General features: G+C 50.0%; 1 protein-coding gene across 1 annotated transcript; it reads right to left on the bottom strand.

Moving 5' to 3' along the window:
* Positions 1–2,655: 2,655 nt before the first annotated feature.
* Positions 2,656–10,147, bottom strand: FATE1 (fetal and adult testis expressed 1). Its single transcript, XM_004065021.3, has 5 exons — positions 9,606–10,147; positions 8,431–8,558; positions 4,359–4,465; positions 3,869–3,947; positions 2,656–3,222 (listed from the first exon to the last, which is right to left on the bottom strand). Exons 1-5 carry the CDS (start codon positions 9,709–9,711, stop codon positions 3,091–3,093), a joined length of 552 nt encoding a protein of 183 aa, XP_004065069.1. The 5' UTR covers positions 9,712–10,147; the 3' UTR covers positions 2,656–3,090.
* Positions 10,148–18,534: the final 8,387 nt, after the last annotated feature.

Here is an 18,534-nt window from a genome sequence, read left to right as displayed (position 1 = left end):
GGTTTTCAACAGAAGGCATACCCTAAAGGCCAGGAGGGGAAGACCAGGGCTAGAATCAATCTCTGGGGACCCTAATCAGAGGCCATCCTGCCAGTCCTTTACTTGTTCCACGAGTGCAGAAGACAATGCAGGCTACCTTGTGCCCTCAAGAAGCTACTGATCCAGTGGAGGACTGATGTGTACCCCTCTAATACTAAGCCTGGGCAGCCCCTGGGAAGCTTCAAAGACTAGAGAAAAACAGCACGCCAGCAGAATCCCCTCCCCCACCCCCAGGTAAGAATGAGTTCCTTCCCTCCTTCATTCACCCACAGCATCCTGCTTCACCATGGGGAAGTTCATGGCTTGCTGGACGAAGGGCTGGGCTCAGGGTGGAGAGGTTGGGCAAGGCAAGGACAGGTTGGCAGAGAAATGCAATCAGATGGGCAAATGCTCTAGGTGGGTCAGAGCCAGAGGGCCAGGCAGGAGGTGCCAACTTGCCTCCTGGCACTCTGCCCCCGAGCCTCCCTGGATCTCCCAGAGGCTTGGGAATCACAGATGTGCCAGCCCCCACAATATGGTCCCCATGCCCCTTAAGGAACATTGCAGAGGGGCCCAGACTGGGCAGCTCTGACTCCAGTTCCTCTCAGGAGCTTCCTGAGGTCTTCTAGGTGGGGCAGGGAGTGCTAGAGATAGAGCAGGAATGCCCTTCTAGGAACTGGCCCCCAGCCCTGCTGGGAACCAGCCAAATGGTCACACAGAAAGGCAGGGTGGAGGCCCAGCCACAGGCTCCTTATGAGCTCACCTGGCTCAGGAGACGTTCCTCTAGGGCACTGCCATGCTGTTTGTTTGCAACTCAACTAAATTGCTCCCAAGGGTGAAACTTTGTTTCACAACATATTTTCAGCCAGACTTTTTCTGCAAACATGTCCATGTCTGTGCAGGCTCACAAACACTCAGGTCCCAAAGGGCAGACCCAGCCCTTCCCAGCTGCAGCCTCCTCTTCCTCTGAGCTTCCCTGTGGGGCCTGACTGGGGCAGGAGAAAGGGGCAGCCCAGGGTAGACAGTGTGAAGGCTGGACTCATGGCAGTTGGAGCACTGGGCTGACGGCAAGAAGCTGCACGTGCTGCCCCTGCTCCATCTCCCTGCTTCCCTTAATATTCCTCTGTACCTTGGGTCCTGGTCTGTCCTGAAGCTGCAGGAAGGGGAGGGGCGGCCTGCAAGGAGGTCCCCCAGTCTTCCGTCTAGCCCGTGGGTGACTCTTGGGGCCCCAGGGCCCATTTGCAGAGGACAGGGAACACCCCTGGCCCTCTTGGCTCTCCTGGCCAGAAGTACTCATATCTGGGTGCTGCTGTTTCCCCATTCTGCAGAGGGGCTTCCTGTGGCACTTGATTACCTCTGTGCTCTGGGACCAGAGAGAGAATCTTTCTCTCTGGTGTTTCTTTCCTAGGTGTCCTTTTCTCTGCTTTGAGCAGGGCCCAGGCTCCAGCGGCCACGTGCCTCGTGTCCCACAGGGCTGACAGGAGGCCCTGCATCCTCATCTTAGAAGTATTGCAAGCCCTAAAGTGTCAGGCGTGGAAGAACCCCCTCATTGTATAGGAGCCCACTGAGGACCAGAGAGAAAGAGGTGGAGCAGGGGCAGAGCAGGCTCTGGGACTCAAGCTTCTCTCTCTCTCTCTCTCTACTCTAACTTCCCTCCCTCTGCTGCTCTGTATCTCTGACTGTATCTCTCTCTCTGCCTCTCCCTTCCTCCATCCTTTCTTCTCTCCTCGCCCCCCCTCCTCTCCCTGTCTCTTCTCTGTCTCTCTCACATACACAGACACACACGTTCATTTCATACCTAGGGACTAACACGCTTCCCAGTCTTTACAGATGGAGAATCCTTGACAGATTTGGGGGATTAGGGAAGGTGCACTTAGCAACTAAAGCCAATGAGAAAGTTCTGGGTCAGAGACAGGTGTGTTGAGCCCTTGGTCCCAGGGAAAGGGGTTGCAGCTGGTCTGCAGGCCTCCTGCACCAGGCACATCTGCACTGTGGTCAGGCCCCCACACGGTAGGCAACATTCTCCACCCCTCAGGCTCAGCCCTACTGGACAGCCCAGCTATTCACCCTGTCTGAGGTGTGCTTCATGGGCTGTGGACCCAGAGTGTGTGGTGGGTAGGGTGAGGGGTATGTGTAGCTCCTGTTCAGCCTCCAGAGCTGAGGCAGGACCTCATCTCCAGTGAGTCTGTCTGCAGGAGGCAGGCCAAGCCCTAGCGTAGGACTCAGGAGAACTCATGCCAGAGAACTCACATCCAGGCCCTGTCTCACTGGATGACCCAGGGACATGTTTCCTCTCTCTGGAATTCAATTTCCTCTTGCGCAAATGAGGTTTCTGGTCCCTTTCAGGAGATTTCCTCTGATTGCTTCCCTGCAACACAGCGCAGACATGCTCCCAGAACCACACCCCCACAAGCACTGGTTTGCATGAGCCCAACAGGAAGAACTTTGCAAAGCTGGGGCTGGGGACAGTGAGGTGGGGGAGGTGAAAGGGAGGAGGGAACCAGGGCCCCTGGGGCAATGGCAGAGGCTCAGTCCCAGCCACAAGGTCTTTGTGAAGAGGAGCTGTTGTTTCCCAGTGCACCCCACCCCCACTGTTGCCCCCGGTGAGTGCTGGACACAGGAACCTCAGCCACAGGGTTTTGCTGCTATGGCTGAACTTTTATTGAGCGTGTTGTCTGTGCAGAGCGCTGTGCACGAGGTGGAAGCAAACGAGGGAGGAAAACAAAGCCACACCCCTGCCCACAGAGGATGGAACAGAAGGGCCGCTGAGGTCAGGAAGGCAAGGTTGCCACTAGGTGTTACTGTGGGGCCCAGATGCCACCATGCTGTTCACCCTTCAAAGGGTGGCATCTCAGCCCACGCAGTCCTCCTCCACCTTCGCAGCAGCCAGGACCTCCCAGTGCAGTGACCTGGCCTCCCCAGGTAGGAGGCCTAACCAGAGTTGAAAATGATCTTGACGCTCCTGAGGGCTGCTGGGAGATGAAAGGGGCAAGGGCAGTGGCGGCCTGGGGAAAGAGGAAAGAAAGAAGGGGAAGCAGGGAGGGCTCCAATACGGAGGCCGCGCTGGGGCGATCACTGGTTCATCCACAGCCACAGGTTGGCAATGCTGGCCGACACCAGCAAGGCGATGATCAGGGTCTCCCTGTGGCGCCAGGTGGCGCCCTGTTCCTCCAGGGCGCGCAGACGCCGGTTGACTGCATACAGCTGCAGAGGAGTTAAAGGCAGGGCTGCTGAGCGAGGCTCTTCTCCAGAAGCCCACAGCACAGCCATGGGAAAAGCATAAAGTTAGAGCAAGAAGGGGCTTGATTGCCCTTTGGCGGTGGAGCGGGGAGCGCCCCTAGTGAGAAGCAGGGGGCTGGGCCAGGTCCGCGGGACCAAAGACCTGGCTGCTACGTCTGCAGGCCCCACTTTTGCCTTCTCCCTTATGTTCACTTCCCTTCTCTGGAAGAGACCAGCCCATTCCAGCTGCGCCGGGGAGCCAAGGAAGAAAGGGTCTCCTCCTAAGAAGGTCTGGGTTTGGTTTGAACAAAGGCGACCCCTCTCTCAGACCCTTAGGTATCACTCTCTCTCTGGACATAGAACCCTTATCCTTGTATGTTCCCTCTTCCTCCACCTTTTATCTGCCCCTATTCCCTACCAGCATCTCAGGGACAGCAGTGGGTTTGAGATTGGACATCTACGCGGGGTGTCAGAGCCATGGGGATGAGGAGGAAGAGGAAGGGAATCTGCCCCACCTCCAGCGCTAAAGGGAAAGATGACTGTAAGGGACTACAGGACCCCAGCTGTCGAGCCCTGCCTACTCCAAGGCACTGTGATTCTGCTTGTACCCACCGATTGGGTCCCTCCTCACCTGTCTTCTCATGACTTCCATCTCCAGTACATTGAACTCTTCCAGGCTAGTCTGCGCCACTGCATCTGTCCCTGGGTTGCTGGGAGAGAAAAAAGACAGATGGTCAAAGCCGCTGGTGGTCCCTGGCAGGACCTGGCAGGGAGCACAAGAAGGCAGTGAGGTCAAGCAGGTAAGGTCGTGATCTTCTTGGACAGTGACTCTGTCAGCCTCCAGTCCTCTTCCATGGTAAAGAGGGCTTAGGGCCTTAAGGGCTGGGAGTCAGCCTGAGCTAGCCTGAGCCAGCCTGGCCCAGCCCAGTCCAGCCCAACTCGGCTAGGCCGCAGAGCACTGGGATGCTCCAAAAGGGCAGGGAGCCAGGGTACTCATGGTCTCTGACAGGGAGGCATTCCAGGCCCTCATGACTCCATCCTGGCCAGGCTGCTCACCAGCCCCTCTGCCCCACTCCGGGCCCTGTCTGAGCAGCCAGGGCCCACAGACCCTCAGCTCTTACCGATCATAATGGAAACGTATGCCTTGGAAATTGCCAGCGTACTCCTGGAGATGGGCATCCCCATGGCCTGATTCTCTCAGCATTCTGGGCTTTGGCAGCTGGGACCCCTGAAGAAAGGAATGATCAGTAAAGTAGCCTGCTCAACCCCACATGAGTGGCTTCTCCAGTTTGCCCAGAACCAATGGTGCACCCCATGGGGAATCACATGGTGCCTGGTCTCTGGAATCAAGGGCTGGCAGCTTCAGGCTGCTAGGAAAGCTTCGGAACCCCACACAGGCTGCTGGCCACCACCCCACCCGCACCATGCTCCTCGGTAGCTCTTGGTCATCCAGGCAGGCTGTGGCAAAAGAGGAGCAGTAACAGGGGTCCCTGTCCTCTGCAAGAACTTTCACATGCAGGTATTAGCTGAGAGGCTGAGCAACCTACTGAAGGAGAACGTAAAACCTTGATTGGCAGCCCAGGCCATGGAGGCCTGGCGAGATGCCTTTACTTTCCAAGGATTCGTGGTAAATGTCAGGGCTAAGGCTAGAACCCTGGCTACTGGGAAACCACCAACTCCTCTGGGTAAGCCCAGCCAGCCATCCCTGTGGCTTTCATTTTTATCCATCTGCCAACAACTCCCTAGCATGTACATCTCTGGCCCAGAGCCCTTGGGCCAGGGCTATCTGATGCCTTTGAAGTGTCAGTGGGGGATAGAGGAAAAGAGTGTGGCTTTTGGTGCCAGACCTGCCTGGGCTCAAATCATAGTTCTAGGTTTCCAGTTCAAGATGAAATGTTTCACAAGCTGCTTATTTAACACACACCACATGCCAGGGACCGTGCCATCCTCTAAGCCCTTACCAATACTAAGTGATTGATTCCTCGTCACAGCCCTGTGAAATGGTATCATTATCATCCCGTTTTGAAAGTAGGGGAAACTGAAACACAGAGAGGTTAATTACCTTGTCCAAGTCACACAGCTAGGAAGTAGCAGAGCAGTAATTTGAACCCAGGACATTTCAGTCCAGAGGTTATACTCTCAGCCATTACACTATGATGTCCCTCATATTTAACACTCCTTCCTGTTAAGGCTCCACTAATTGCCAGTGAAGACAGTAAAACAGTACAAACCCATAAGAAAGAAGACAACACAAGAGGCATCAGCTAATGAAAGAATTCAATAAAATTCTGGAATCTAGGAAGTGTCCATGGAGGAACTAGGCCTCAGTGTGGATGGGAAGCAGATGAGACTCAGCTGACAAAGGAGGCCCCCGCCAGCAGCATCCAGAGAGGACTTAGACCTGCAAGGACAATGGCGGCATATCACAAGAAAGGAGGGGAGGGAGGAAAACAGGGCCTTTAACTAATGATCTATGTATGAAGCAGTCATCCACACTTCTCACTCCTGGTTGGCAGCCAGGCACTTATCGCCAAGCCAAAACCTGAACCAAATGAATAAGAAAGCTGGGGTGAAAGTGACACAAAATAAAACCGTCTTCATTCTGGCAGGGTTCAGGGTGCCCCACATGACAGCCAGTTCCTCACCCTGCTGAAGTAGAGCCTGTCATTTGAGAGGCCTGACTGAGGCGCACAGAGTACTGGGTTAGCTCTTTTATTTGCCTCATTCTTACAAAAAAATAGACAACCAAGGCTCACCTGTCACCTGAGAAATATCTGCAGCCCTCTTCTGTTCCGAAGTAACAACATCAAACTGAAGGTGGATCAATTTCTGTGTGAAGGATTTTCATAGGAACTTTGCCACTGCACTCTGTTTGTTGCAATAAGGCATAACTAATCTTTCTCAAGAGGAGCACACAGATATTGGTGCAACTTTTTTATGAACCGTAGTTCATGGTCACAATATTTTATTTTCTTAAGATACTTCAAAAATTGCATTAAAAAGATAATGGGTATTAGGGAGACCCCATGACTATAATTTGATCAATGATGTCTCTTAGAAAAATTTTCAGACCATTGCTTGATTTTCCTATAAATTGGAATCAGAAGGACAAAAAAAACTTTGAGAGATTTGAAGGCAAAAAATAAGGATGAATGGCTGATGGCTGGAATTTGTTTGTTTGTTTCAGATAACATAGTTTGTTGTTAACCCACCAAGTCCCAACTTCTCTCTGTTAATCATTTCAAAAAATGTTATTTTAATTTCCATGTAATTTTAAAGGCACACTACTTTTTTCCAAGTCAGCAGGATAGCATTATTAACTTTTCTCACCCTTGCATATTATGGTTCTCCTAGAGGCAGTTCCATTAACTGTTTTATTCAAAAATAAAGGAATGAATGAATTAATAAATAAATAGAATTAGTAAATTAGATTTCCTAATTCTAAATTTCTAAATTTAATTTATAAATTCAATATAATGTCTATATTTTCAAACAGTCTACCTCTAGCCCTTGTAGTCAACTTTAATTAAACCAGAGATTATATCTCCCCTAGTCTCAGGGACATTAGTGGTTTGCAGGAGCCTGACCTCCTGGAGCAACTTGATTTGGCTTCTGTCTTTGGACACAAAAAGTCAACTCAATATTTGACTTATTTTTATTCCCAGGAAACCTCTAACCTGGAAGCTTTTTTTCTCATTCTTCATTGGGGCCACCCAATAAATCATTTCAGCAATCGAGTCTCCCTCCCTCTCCAACCTTATTGCCCCCCAGTAACTTTCAAACTTCACTGTGGTAACAGTAAAACCACCATTTTCTAAAATTTTCCCTCATCCATCTGAATGTGGTGAAAAGCACTGGCTACAGAATGATGGGATTCGTGATTCCCTAAAACAGTCAGGTCTACCTCCTCTCCAAAATGGCTCAGTATCCTTTGCAACAATGTGGCCAGCATTTTTCTAGAACATTCAACACCCACAATGAATGTAGCTTAAAGTACAGAACTATGGGACTCACATGATTTCCTGGAGCAGTCAGGCCTCCCTCCCTCTCCAATCTTGTTGCCTTTTCCCAGCAGCCTTTGCAACAGCATAACAACAATTTTTCTAAAACTTTCCCTTACCTACAGTGAATGTAGCTAGCTAAAATGATTGGATACAGAACTGTGGGACTCACTTAATTCTGTAGAATAGTCAGGTTTCCCTCCCCCTCCAAAATGACTGTGTTTTCCCAATATCATTTGCAACAGTATAGCCACTATTTGTTCTAGAACATTCCTTCACCCATATTGAATGTAGCTTAAAAGGATTGCCTACAGAATAGTCAGATTCACTTGCCTGGATTTCTTTCTTCTTTCTCTTTCTTTCTTTCTCTCTTTCTTTTTTTTTCTCTTTCTTTCTTTCTTCCTTCCTTCCTTTCTTTCTTTCTTTCCTTTTCCTTTCTTTTCTCCTTCCTTCCTTCCTTCCTTCCTTCCTCTTTCTCTCTCTCTTTCTTTCTTTCTTGACAGAGTCTCACTCTGTTGCCCAGACTGGAGTGCAGTGGCATGATCTCAGCTCACTGCAACCTCTGCCTGCTAGGTTCAAGCAATTCTCATGCCTCAGCCTCCTGAGTAGCTGGGATTACAGGCATTTGCCACCATGCCCAGCTAATTTTTATATTTTTAGTAGAGACGGGGTTTCACCATGCTGGCCAGACTGTTCTCGAACTCCTGGCCTCAAGTGATCCGTCCGCCTCCTCCTCTCAGAGTGCTGAGATTACAGGCATGAGCCACCATGCCAGGCCACTTGACTGGATTTCTTAACAGCCAGAAAGCATAGGAGCCTCACCTGACTTATTGTGTGTATACACGCGCGCGCACACACACACACACACACACACGTACCACACACATAATTTTAAATACAGGAAAGCGTTATTTCACACAATAGATTTACAGAGTAAAGTATTTATGTACTCCCCATGCAATATTTGTTTCAGGCATTCTGAATTCCCAAGGTTGAACCCCCAGCATAGGAAAGGATGACCCTGACCTTTAATTGGAACTTCCTGTCCTCATTCGCCAGCTTGGAGCACAGGAGCTTCCTCCTCTTCACAAGTCAACGTCTAGCCCTGCCTGACCTGGTCAGGCTAGAGCCCCTACAACCAGTACTCCCAACCCCAACCTGGCCACCAAGTGCTGAGGACCCCATACAGTACCATTTTCTTGGGTCGGGTGGCAGTCATATTCCAAACTCGTTTGGCTGAAGCAGAGCCAGCAGCTTTTTGTTCCAACTTCTGCTTCTTCTGGGAGGCACCCCGGGACCGAGATCCAAGCTCCATCATTTCTAGAGAGAAGAACAGAAGCTCCAGGAGCACCCACAGAAGTTGCACCAGGGTTTCTTGGGCACAAAACACACCAAAAAGAAGACAGAGTCTCCAGCTTTCTTGGGAATCACTCAGCACCCATTAACCACTGTCCATCAGCTGATCCCAGGTCTCAGTTTGTTCATCTGTTCAAAAGTTAAACCAGAATTTCCTGAGGGCTGAGCTCGAGACTAGGTTACTCTCCAGTAACCTAGAGACCAATGACCAAGAACAAGATTCCAGCTATCAAGGAACTGACCATCTGTTTGTGTATAAGGGGGAATGACAGGTGTAAAACAGAAAGCAATCTATCCTTGCAAATGCAGACAGAGAGATGCAGGCTCCATAAATGATCAAAACAGGGTAACATAGTGGAAGGAAAGGGCTCCTCCTAGAAAAGTAGGAGACAGCAATTGAGGTGGGGACCTGAAGGAAAAAGAGGACCCAGCCCTGGGAAATTGAGGGAAAGAGCATTCCAGGCAGAGGAAACAGCAAATGCAAGGTCTTTGGGGGAAGAAGCAGGCTTGGAGCATTGTAAGAACAAACATAAATGCAATGTGATCTGGATCCCTTTGTGTGCTATAGAAATGGTATTTTCTGTCTATATCATAGCATGAAATGTTTTGAGGAGGCTGATACAATCTTATAGATCATGGAATTTGGATTTTCCTCCAAATGACAGGAAAATGAATTGGAGGATTGGGAGAGAGAATTGATCTCTGGTCTCATAATTTGAGCCCTCTGAGTATTTTGCAACAGAGACTGTGGTGGCTTGGATAAGGGGGAGACAGAGGTACTACACATGTTGTTCCCATCCTCCTCCCTCCCAGGGCAAAATGCTCACATCATCTATCCCTTTTCCCCTAGCCCCCTTACCATCAACCCACAAATCCTCGAAGCCCGGCCAACACACAGATGTGCAAACACTTCCGTGCACACATGCACCTTTTCCAACACACACATGCACAGGTATAGACACGTATCTACACAGTTGGCTGTAGCCTAGGGGTATTTTAGGGGATCCTCACCTGCTATCGCCAGGTGCTCTTGGTTTTCCCCTTGGCGTCCATGATTCAGTTCTTCTGTCAGGGACATTTCCAACTCCGCCTTGGTGTTGGGAGGGCCTCCTGCCATCACAACCAGCTGTTCTCTTGTAAGCTATGGCTAAGGATGCACAGGGTGCCAGGAACAGAGGAGTCACACTCAGAAAATCACCTCTTCTGGAAACAGGAGCTCAAGGAAGATATAGTCAGATCTGGGGGTGGAGTGAGACTCCCTCTCTAGGCTGAGGCCTTGGACACAGTACTTTCTGTTTCTATTGTATCTTGCTGGCTAGGTCCGTGGCCTTCTCCTCTGCTACTCTGTAAGCAACTTAGGAGAAGAGATACAATTCCGTGCCTTTGCCTGTGAGAACTGCTCTGGCTCATGAATCTCCATATTTAGCCCATGGGGAGAAGGGTGGGGTCCACCCTCCATCATTTCTATGAAGAAACAGGGATTGGCACAGGGTCCGAGAGCCAGCAGTGGCCACAACAGAGTTAGGTGCTAGCAATCCAGGCCATACCACACCTTCAGAAGGGATTCTCTGGAGAGCATATCCTACCTCCCCCATCCAGAGTCCCCAGACACGGGAGGTAGCCTTTTCCTGAAGTAGGTCAGCCAAGGCAGGAGCCATAACAAAGGGAGAGAAGGGCAAGAGAGGTGGGACCTGACTGCAGCCACTAGAACCCCCAGGGGCCTCAGGCCCTGCACCTTCTAAGTCCCAGTTCTCCCTCAGCTTCCCTACTGATTAGACCACTGTGATGGTCAGGTTTATGTGTCACCTGGCCAGGTTCTAGTCCCCAGTGACTCCATCAAACCCTAGTCTAGGTGTTGCTGTGGAGGCATTTTGTAGCTGTGGTTGGCATCTACAACCAGTGGACTTGAAATAAAGTAGAGACCCATCCTCGATGATGTGAGTGGGCCTCACACAATCAGCTGAGAGGCCTGAAGAGCAAAGACTGAGGTTTCCCAAAGTAGAGGTAATTCTACCCCAGGACTGCAATGTCAACTCATCCTTGAGTTGCCAGCCTGCCGGGCTGCCTTGCACATTTCAGACCTGTCAGCCCCACAATCACATCAGCCAATTTCTTAAAATAAATTTCTATATACTTGTGCATATGCAGATATATACATACATACATGCATACATACATACATACATACATATATACATCCTATCAGTTCTGTTTCTCTGGAAAACCCTGATTGCTACAACTACCTGTGGTGAACCCTTCATTCTAGGAAACAACCCCAGAGCCCCTGGGGGAATAGGAGGCTATTTGTAAAAGGAATCAGGACAGGTTTATATAAGGTTCCTTTTACAAATAGCCTCTTCTTCCCCCAGAGCCCCTGGGCCAGGTGGGAGGAAGAGGAGGAAGGAAGGAGGAAAAGAGGAAGGGAGGAAGGGAGGAAGGAAGGAAGGAAGGAAGGAAGGAAGGAAGGAAGGAAGGAGAGAAAGTGGAAAGGAAGGGGCCAGGAGTAGCTGAGATAGGGCGGCATGGTCTGAGGCTGCCTGCCCCCTGCCCCCACCTCACCTGTCCAGCGCTGGGGCCGAGCTCTTGGGAACCAGAGCTGATATAGGCCCTGCCTGCATTCCTGGGGGCCCCAAAGAAGCCCTTCCCAGATCCAGTGGAGCAGCTGTGATGAAATTTGAGCTTTCTGGAGGGCCACCTTGGGAGCAGAGAAACTGCTGAGTGTGCTCAGCTCAGTGGGATTCAGGAGCCTGGGAAGCCCAGCCAGATTGAGCAAATGAAAATACAGGTACGAAGTACATTTAAATTGCAGATAAACAACACATCTGTACTTACACTACATTTGTAGTGTAAGTATTCTCTCGTACACTAACTTTTGGGACATATTTACACTAAAAAATGATTCATGGATTGATTTGACATTGAAATTTAACTGCATATCCTGTATTCCATCTGACAATCTTATCTCACTATGACTTCAAGATTTTACCTTGGGCAAGTTTCTCGCTTCTTTTGGTGTCAGTCTCCCCCATGGACAAGCCTCCCTACAGGGTGGCTGGATTGTGAGGAACACTCAGAAGTCAGAAAAGCTAGAGCAGTGTGGGCACTGGCTTGCCACAGGGCCTCGGGCTATGGAGGCCAGATTTCTGTCTCGCTATCAACTGGCCCTGGTGGGGCTTCTTGGGCACAGGAGCACAGGGTCCAGGTGCATGTGGAGGCACTGCCCCCTGGTGGCATAGGAATCCACCACCTAAAGCCAAGCAAAGAGGGTGGGAGAATTCCTTACCAATCCCTGAACCCCCAATGCCACTCAAAAACCCCAGCATCTCACCCCCTTAGCACGCCTTCCTTTCTTGGATTGAGTGCCAAGGACAACTTGGAGGTGACGAGAGTTTGCTGTGTGCCTTTGAACTTGTCTCTTAGCATGCTAGCTAATTATAATTTCATAATTATCATCTGCATGGTAATCTCCTTTTGAAATGGCCCTAAATTCGTACTCCAACCATTCTGAAAAGCCCCCTACCCCAAAGTCTGTGTGCTAACCTCAGGGCCCTGAAGGACTAGAGCACCTGGGATACAGAGAGAGACCTTTCAAGTCTCACACGGTGCCTGGGTCCAGGAAGATGGCACATGGCCAAGTGTACATAACAGGCTGCAGAGCCCTAACACTCCAGTGGAAGGTTCTGCTCACCCAAAGGTTCAACAGATGCTTCTTCATAGGGGAAGGAAGGGTCCAGAACATACCTGGCTTGTATGTGTGTCTATATGTTTTCAGTGTTCAGTGTTTGGCACAATTGAGATCTTACATCTGAGGTGTGTGCCATATTCTGCAACTTATTTTTTCAAGTGAACCATGTGCTTTGGGGAATCTCTCCGTGTGAAAACAAATCTACCTCATTTCTTCTCAGCCCAGCATAGCATTTCCCTACACAGCTGCCTCCCCTTGCCCCTTTATTGACTTGCTCATGGATATTTTGGGTGTCTAGAGCTTTTATACTTTTAGAAACAATGTAGCACTGAGCATTCCTGAACGTGTCTCTCTGCACACATAGGTAAATGGGTTTGCACAGCAGGTGCCTATAAGTGGAATTGTGGGGTTCTAGGGTATGTGTGTTGATGATTTTGACCTATATGGACCAATATTGTCAAAGGAGCCTCCAAAGAGGCTGCACAAAGTGAAGCCTCACCTAGAAGAAAGTCCGTGTTTCTTCCCAGTCTGATCAACAGGAATATTATGCAACTATTTAAAAGGCTTAATGGGTGAAAAATGATATCCATCTCATTGTTGCTTTAATTTACATTACTTTAATTAGGAGTAATCCTGAGCAATTTTTCATATGTTTATTGATCTTCTGTATTTCTTTCCCATGAACTGTCTGCTGGAGGGTTTGGATCTTTATTAAAATAAGAGCTATTTTATTAACAGAAAAGAATAAGACAAAAACTCTCCCTCCTTTCAAGCTAAGTATCTCCAAAGGAAATGTATCATCTTTTTCCCTAAGGGGGATCGTGAGCACAGAGCCTCCACTGGGGACCAAACAAATAAAAGTTAATTGCATCCAAGCTTTTGCTGAAACCTAGAGGGCATCCAGCCACCCACGGAGAGGGTGTCCAACTCAGGCTGCTGCCTGCCTACCTGTCCATCTGCCCTTGTGTCTGTCTGTCTTCTCTGCCTGCCCCCAGCCAGCCTGATCATCTGCCTCCAACAGTGCCTTCCAACCACTAGCTTCTTCCAGCTGTTCAATCAGCTGAGCACTCTGCTCCAATTCCCAGCGGCTCAGGGTCGCAGCTCTGTCTGCCCCCGGCTCCCACCTCCCTTGCAAGCTGCAGCAGGAGATGGCAGGAACCTAGCCCAAAGTCAGCACATCTGTGAGTGACTCAGAACCCTGCCACTGGGACATCTTAGGCAAGTTGCTTCACCTGCTTGGAGCCTCAGTTTCCCATGTTCACGTGGAAGTTTCAGGGAGGTGTGTGGGGGCTGCCTGGGCTTCAAGGCAGACTCTACTGTTCTTCATCCAGAGCAGCTCAGTTCTTACCACTTTCTTATATTGGGGCTTTATGTAAGAGGTCGTTGAAGCCAAATGTCTTGAAGGAAAGTAAAAAAAGCCATTGGGTGTGATGACTTCCTATCTCCCAGCCCTGCTGAGAGCCCAGTCTCAGGCAGCTACAGCCCCAAACCCAAGCAAATGGGTGCACCTGGATCTTTCAGGCAGCTGAGAGCTTCCTCTTGGCTTGTTAATGAACCTTATGGATCTGTAAACAATTCTCCTTCCTGCTCGTGGAAGCAGCTGGTACTGAGGTCATCCCTGGAGCCACAAAGCCCTCCCTACGCCAGAGAGGAAGGGGAAAGGGGACTAGCAGAGTCTTGCATCTCTCCCGCCTCTCCTTAAAGAGGCAGGAAGGACAGACAGAAGGACTCAGGGTCAAACTGCGGGGACCATAGCTGGCCCAGGGAAGGAAGGCCACCTTGTGAGCAGAGAGAGGGAAATAAAAAGTAACAGGGCCACTTAGGGCAGCCCTTAGGACCCACTCCCATGGGGACAGAGCCACCTTGATTTCTAGCTTTCTGCCTTGAATCAAGATTGACTGTGTGCTAGACACTGGGGATGGAGATGAGGTCCCTGTCCTCACGAAGTTCATGCTCTAGTGAACAGAGAATCAAATGGACAGGAAAGAAGTCCATCTCTCTGTGGGGACAGTAGCAGGCAGTTGTTTGTGTGGCGGCCATGCCCTTAACCCTGCTGCACTCTGCCTGTCTTGGAGTGTGGTGGGTGCTCACTATAGCTTGGCAAACCTAAGAAGGAGGGGCTCAAGGGAGATCTGTCCCAAGCAATGTCCCTGGCCTCTGTAGCCTCTGACTGCACACCTCCTGGGGCAGCTCGCTACCTCCCAAGGGGGCTGAGATCAGTAGAAACGTCTTCCCTGCATGGGTGGAAACTCTGGCACAGTCTGGGGGGTGGGGGAGGAGCAGCTTCAGCAGAAGGAAGTTAAAGATGCAGACACAGAGTCAGCCTTGGCTTTCAAACCAGCAGGTAGGACTGCGGTTGCTGAGATGCTAAGTGGTTCCCAAACAACCCAGTCCTCCAGGCTTAGGGGTCCAGAGACCATCCTGCTGTGCCTCTGAGTTCCTTCAGAACAGCACCTTGAGATTCCCCCTGAGAAAGGAAGGCTCTCTCAGCAGCTCAGGTGGAGCTGCAAAGAGCTCAGGGTAATTGTTGTTGGTTGACTGCCTTAGAAACAACTCAGGACCACCCTGCATGTGACAAAGAACAGCATCCAGAAAGAGGGGAAATTCGCCTCCCAGCGCAGCCAGTTGCTGTCACTGCCTGCTCCTTCTTCTGCCTTCTCCTTTTCTCTTCACTGGCCCAAGAAATCCTTGCCCCAAAAGCTGGCAGAAGGTTCAGAGACCCAGAGGGGTTTGTTTCCTGCCTATCTGTCACACTGTGGCCCAGTGTCACCCTGCCTCCAGCTGAGAGGCTAGGGCACTTTGCTCTTATGTCCAGAGATCCCTGGGAGCTGGTGGGAAAGAGTCTCTTTCCTGATCCTCAGGAACAGGGGTTGAGCAAGGTGACCTCACAAAATCCTTGGCCTCGGCTGTGTGGTGACTCCTCAGATCAAAATGCATCTGCTTTTAATTGTTTCTGTGCCCAATGACTGAATTGTGATGTGTATGTAAAAATCAGGAGAATCAGAGGCCAAAGGAAGAGGTAGAAAATGTGGTACAAAACCTCAGAAAATGACCTGCTCAAAACACAAGCAGCAGCTGCCCCTCCAAGCTGGAGAAAGATGTTGGAGAGGAGGAAGAAGGCCCAAGGTGGGAAGCACAGCCCTGAGAAGCTGCATGGGTTTTTTTTTCAGACAGGAAGCTAATGACAGGTGTTCCCATCTATGAAGTGGTTACTATTCCCAGTATGCCCCCATTTTACAGATGGAAAAGCTGGACGGTGGCGGGAAGAGAGGGCTGAGATATGATCCAGTTCACTGATTCAGTGATAAACCAAGGCCATCACATTAACACTCCAGGGTGCTCGCTAGACCAAGAGGAAGTCCCAAGGAGGAGGTGGCTCCACAGAATTTCAGAAAACATCCTCCAGCCCCTATTCTACTCTGACCTGCCCTTCACTCTTAGAAGATAGAGACCAACAGAGACCTTGTCTGCTTTGTTTGCTGGCTCCTCAGCACTTAGCGTGCTTCCTGGCATATTAGAAGATCACTAAATAGCGGTTGGATTGGAATGACCTGAATGTTAAAAAACAAAACAATCCCCCCTTAGCATCTTGTCTTTTGCCGCTAAACTTTCTCAACTCCTGGAAAGTGTTGCCTCCATCATATGCACTGTCTCCACTTGTTACCTTCCAGGCATCCCACTGCTCATTCTAGTCTGGCTTCTTCAGTCACCATGGAACTGAAACCACCCCTTGCCAAGGTCACCGATGACCCCCTGATGGCTCCATACAATGAGTTCACTTTGGCTGTCATCTTCCTTGGCTTCTTGAAAGCATTTCACATCATTGTCCACTGTCTCCTTCTAGAAACACTCTAGTCCTTCGGTTTTCAGGGCTCCATATTCCAGTGCTTTTCTTCCCACCTGTCTGGCCTCCCTCCTGGGCCATTAGGTCCACACTCAAGACCACTTGTTGTCTTTCTGGGACCTCAAGCAATTCTGATCTCTCCTGCTGCAGCCTAGGCCTCCCTCCTCAACTACACTCAAATGCGCTATATACCACACATGCAACACGTCAACTCAAACCTGTGGTCTTTTGCTCCCCTAAACCTGCTCTTCCTCAACTGTGACCCTTTCCAGGGAATGGCCCTACCATCTACTCTACTGTCTGAGCCCCTAAACCTGAAAGTCCTCTGGGATTATTCACTACCCCTTCCCAACGCAATCAGTTACCATGCATGGTTCTGCCTCCTGAATAGAGAATTCAGTGTTTCTTCCAATGTGACCCAAAGATCCCCTGCATAAGAATCAACTGAGTGATTTGGCCACAATGCACATGGCTGGCCCAACCCTTGACTCAAGGTATCAGACTCTGAGGGTGGGGTCTGGAGATCTACATTCTAAACAATCAGATAGTCTTGTGCCCATCAAAGTTTGAGTAAAAACCTTCTCAACAGTCTATCTCTCTCTGTCTCTTCCGTCATCAGCCTCATCCATCCCAGCGCTGTCTCTTGCTTGGGCGATGGCAATAACCTGACCTCCCTGACTTCTCTTATTCTTCGGCTCCTGCAGCCTGTTTTCCACATGGCTGGCAGAGCACGCCTGGCCATGCCCGCTTGCTCCTTAAGGCACCTCTTGGTGGCCTTCGCTTATCACTAGGGTAAAGACTACAGCTCTGAATACTGCCTAAAGGGCCTCACATAGGCTGACCTCCATGTATCTTGCAAATCTCATCTTGCACAGGTCTTTCCCCTCATGCTACCCTGTCTTCTGTTTCCTTAAAACCAAGATGGACTTGCTGAACTCCAGGCCTCTTCACATGCTGCCCCTCTGCTTGTCTGAATTGTCTTCCATGGTCTTTGCTTGGCTGATTCCTACCCATCCTTCACTTTGGTTGGCCGTGGCTTCCTCAGGAAGACTTTCTCTGGAAGCCCCCAGCCCCACCCCCCTGGACTTCCCCTAGCATAAAGTTCGTCATGCACTATTGCTACAGCTGTTCTGATGTTTCCCCCACCCAGCTATGCCCAGAGCTCCAGACAGCCAGGACCTGCGTGCCTCAGCTTGTGGGGCACCATGCTCTGCCAGCACCCACCCCTAGATGTCCTATCAGCCCAAGGACCCAGCAGTGCCACCACCAATTGCCCACCCACTGGGCTCCTGTGACCCCATGCAACCAGCCTGATATGGAATGTTACCCAGTCTCTATTTTTATAGCTCGGAAATCCTAGTGAAACCGAACCCATCACACAGTTTGAGCTCTTCAGAGAAAATGCTGAAAGTTAATGTCATTGGAGCTGGCGGTGTTGTGATTCCCCAAAACAACGTATTTTGTCTGTAAAAACAACCTGTGGGGCACCAACATTGTGTCTATTCTTCAGGCTTTGGGTTCTCACATCACTTCCCACAGAAGAACCCTGGAAGAAGCATTCTGAAGCCCACTTCTCCTTTCCCAACTCACCTGCCCTGTGGAGACTTTTGGCAGCTGTCCCAAGTCTGTCCGGCTTGGCAGGGAAGAAACTGCTTTGGGGACTGGTTGGAGACTGACAAGGTGCCCCTCTGTCTTTGCCAGCATCTCAGAGAAGCTATGATGTTCACCCTTCAAGATTTTCCAGAATGTGCATCATGTGCTTAGGTTGGAGAAAGGAGCAACAGAGTCTTCCTGTCATGAGTGGAGCATTATGAGCCAAAATTTGTCCCCCTAAAATTCATATGTTGAAATTGTAAACCCCCAGGACCTCAACATGTGGCTGCAGGAGTAATCAAGGAGTAATTAAGTGGAAATGAGGTCAGTGGGGTAGGACCTAATCCAATCTGACTGGCATCCTTATAGGAAGAGGAGATTAGGAGCACCGAAAAGAACAGAGGGACAATACTGTGAAGCCACAGGGAGAAGATGGCCATCAGCAAGCCAAGGATACAAGCCTCAAAAGAAATCAACCCTGCCAGCACCTTGACCTCAGACTTCCAGCCTCTAGAACCTTGAGAAAATCTTCTGTGGTTTAAACCCCCAGCCTGTAGTATTTTGTTTTGGCAGCCCAAGCAAACTAATACATGGAGCTTGGTCTCCGATTGTAGAACACAATCAGTCCACACGTTTTTAAAAATTGAACACTTACTGTGATCCAGGCACTGTGCTGTGTTCTAGGGCAGGAGTGGTGAGAAAAGTTATATATGGTCCCTGCCCAAATGGGGTTACCAGTAGGGCAGGGAGAGGAAGAGGGCATTCTGGAGGGATCTATAGTCAACACAAAACCAACGCAAAGTCACCCTTCCCCAAAA

The sequence above is a fragment of the Gorilla gorilla genome, chromosome X (genome assembly GCF_029281585.2).
Source record: "Gorilla gorilla gorilla isolate KB3781 chromosome X, NHGRI_mGorGor1-v2.1_pri, whole genome shotgun sequence".
Taxonomy (NCBI): Eukaryota; Metazoa; Chordata; class Mammalia; order Primates; family Hominidae; genus Gorilla; species Gorilla gorilla.
Note: the sequence above shows the minus strand (reverse complement) of the source record. Positions and strands in the feature narration are given on the sequence as shown.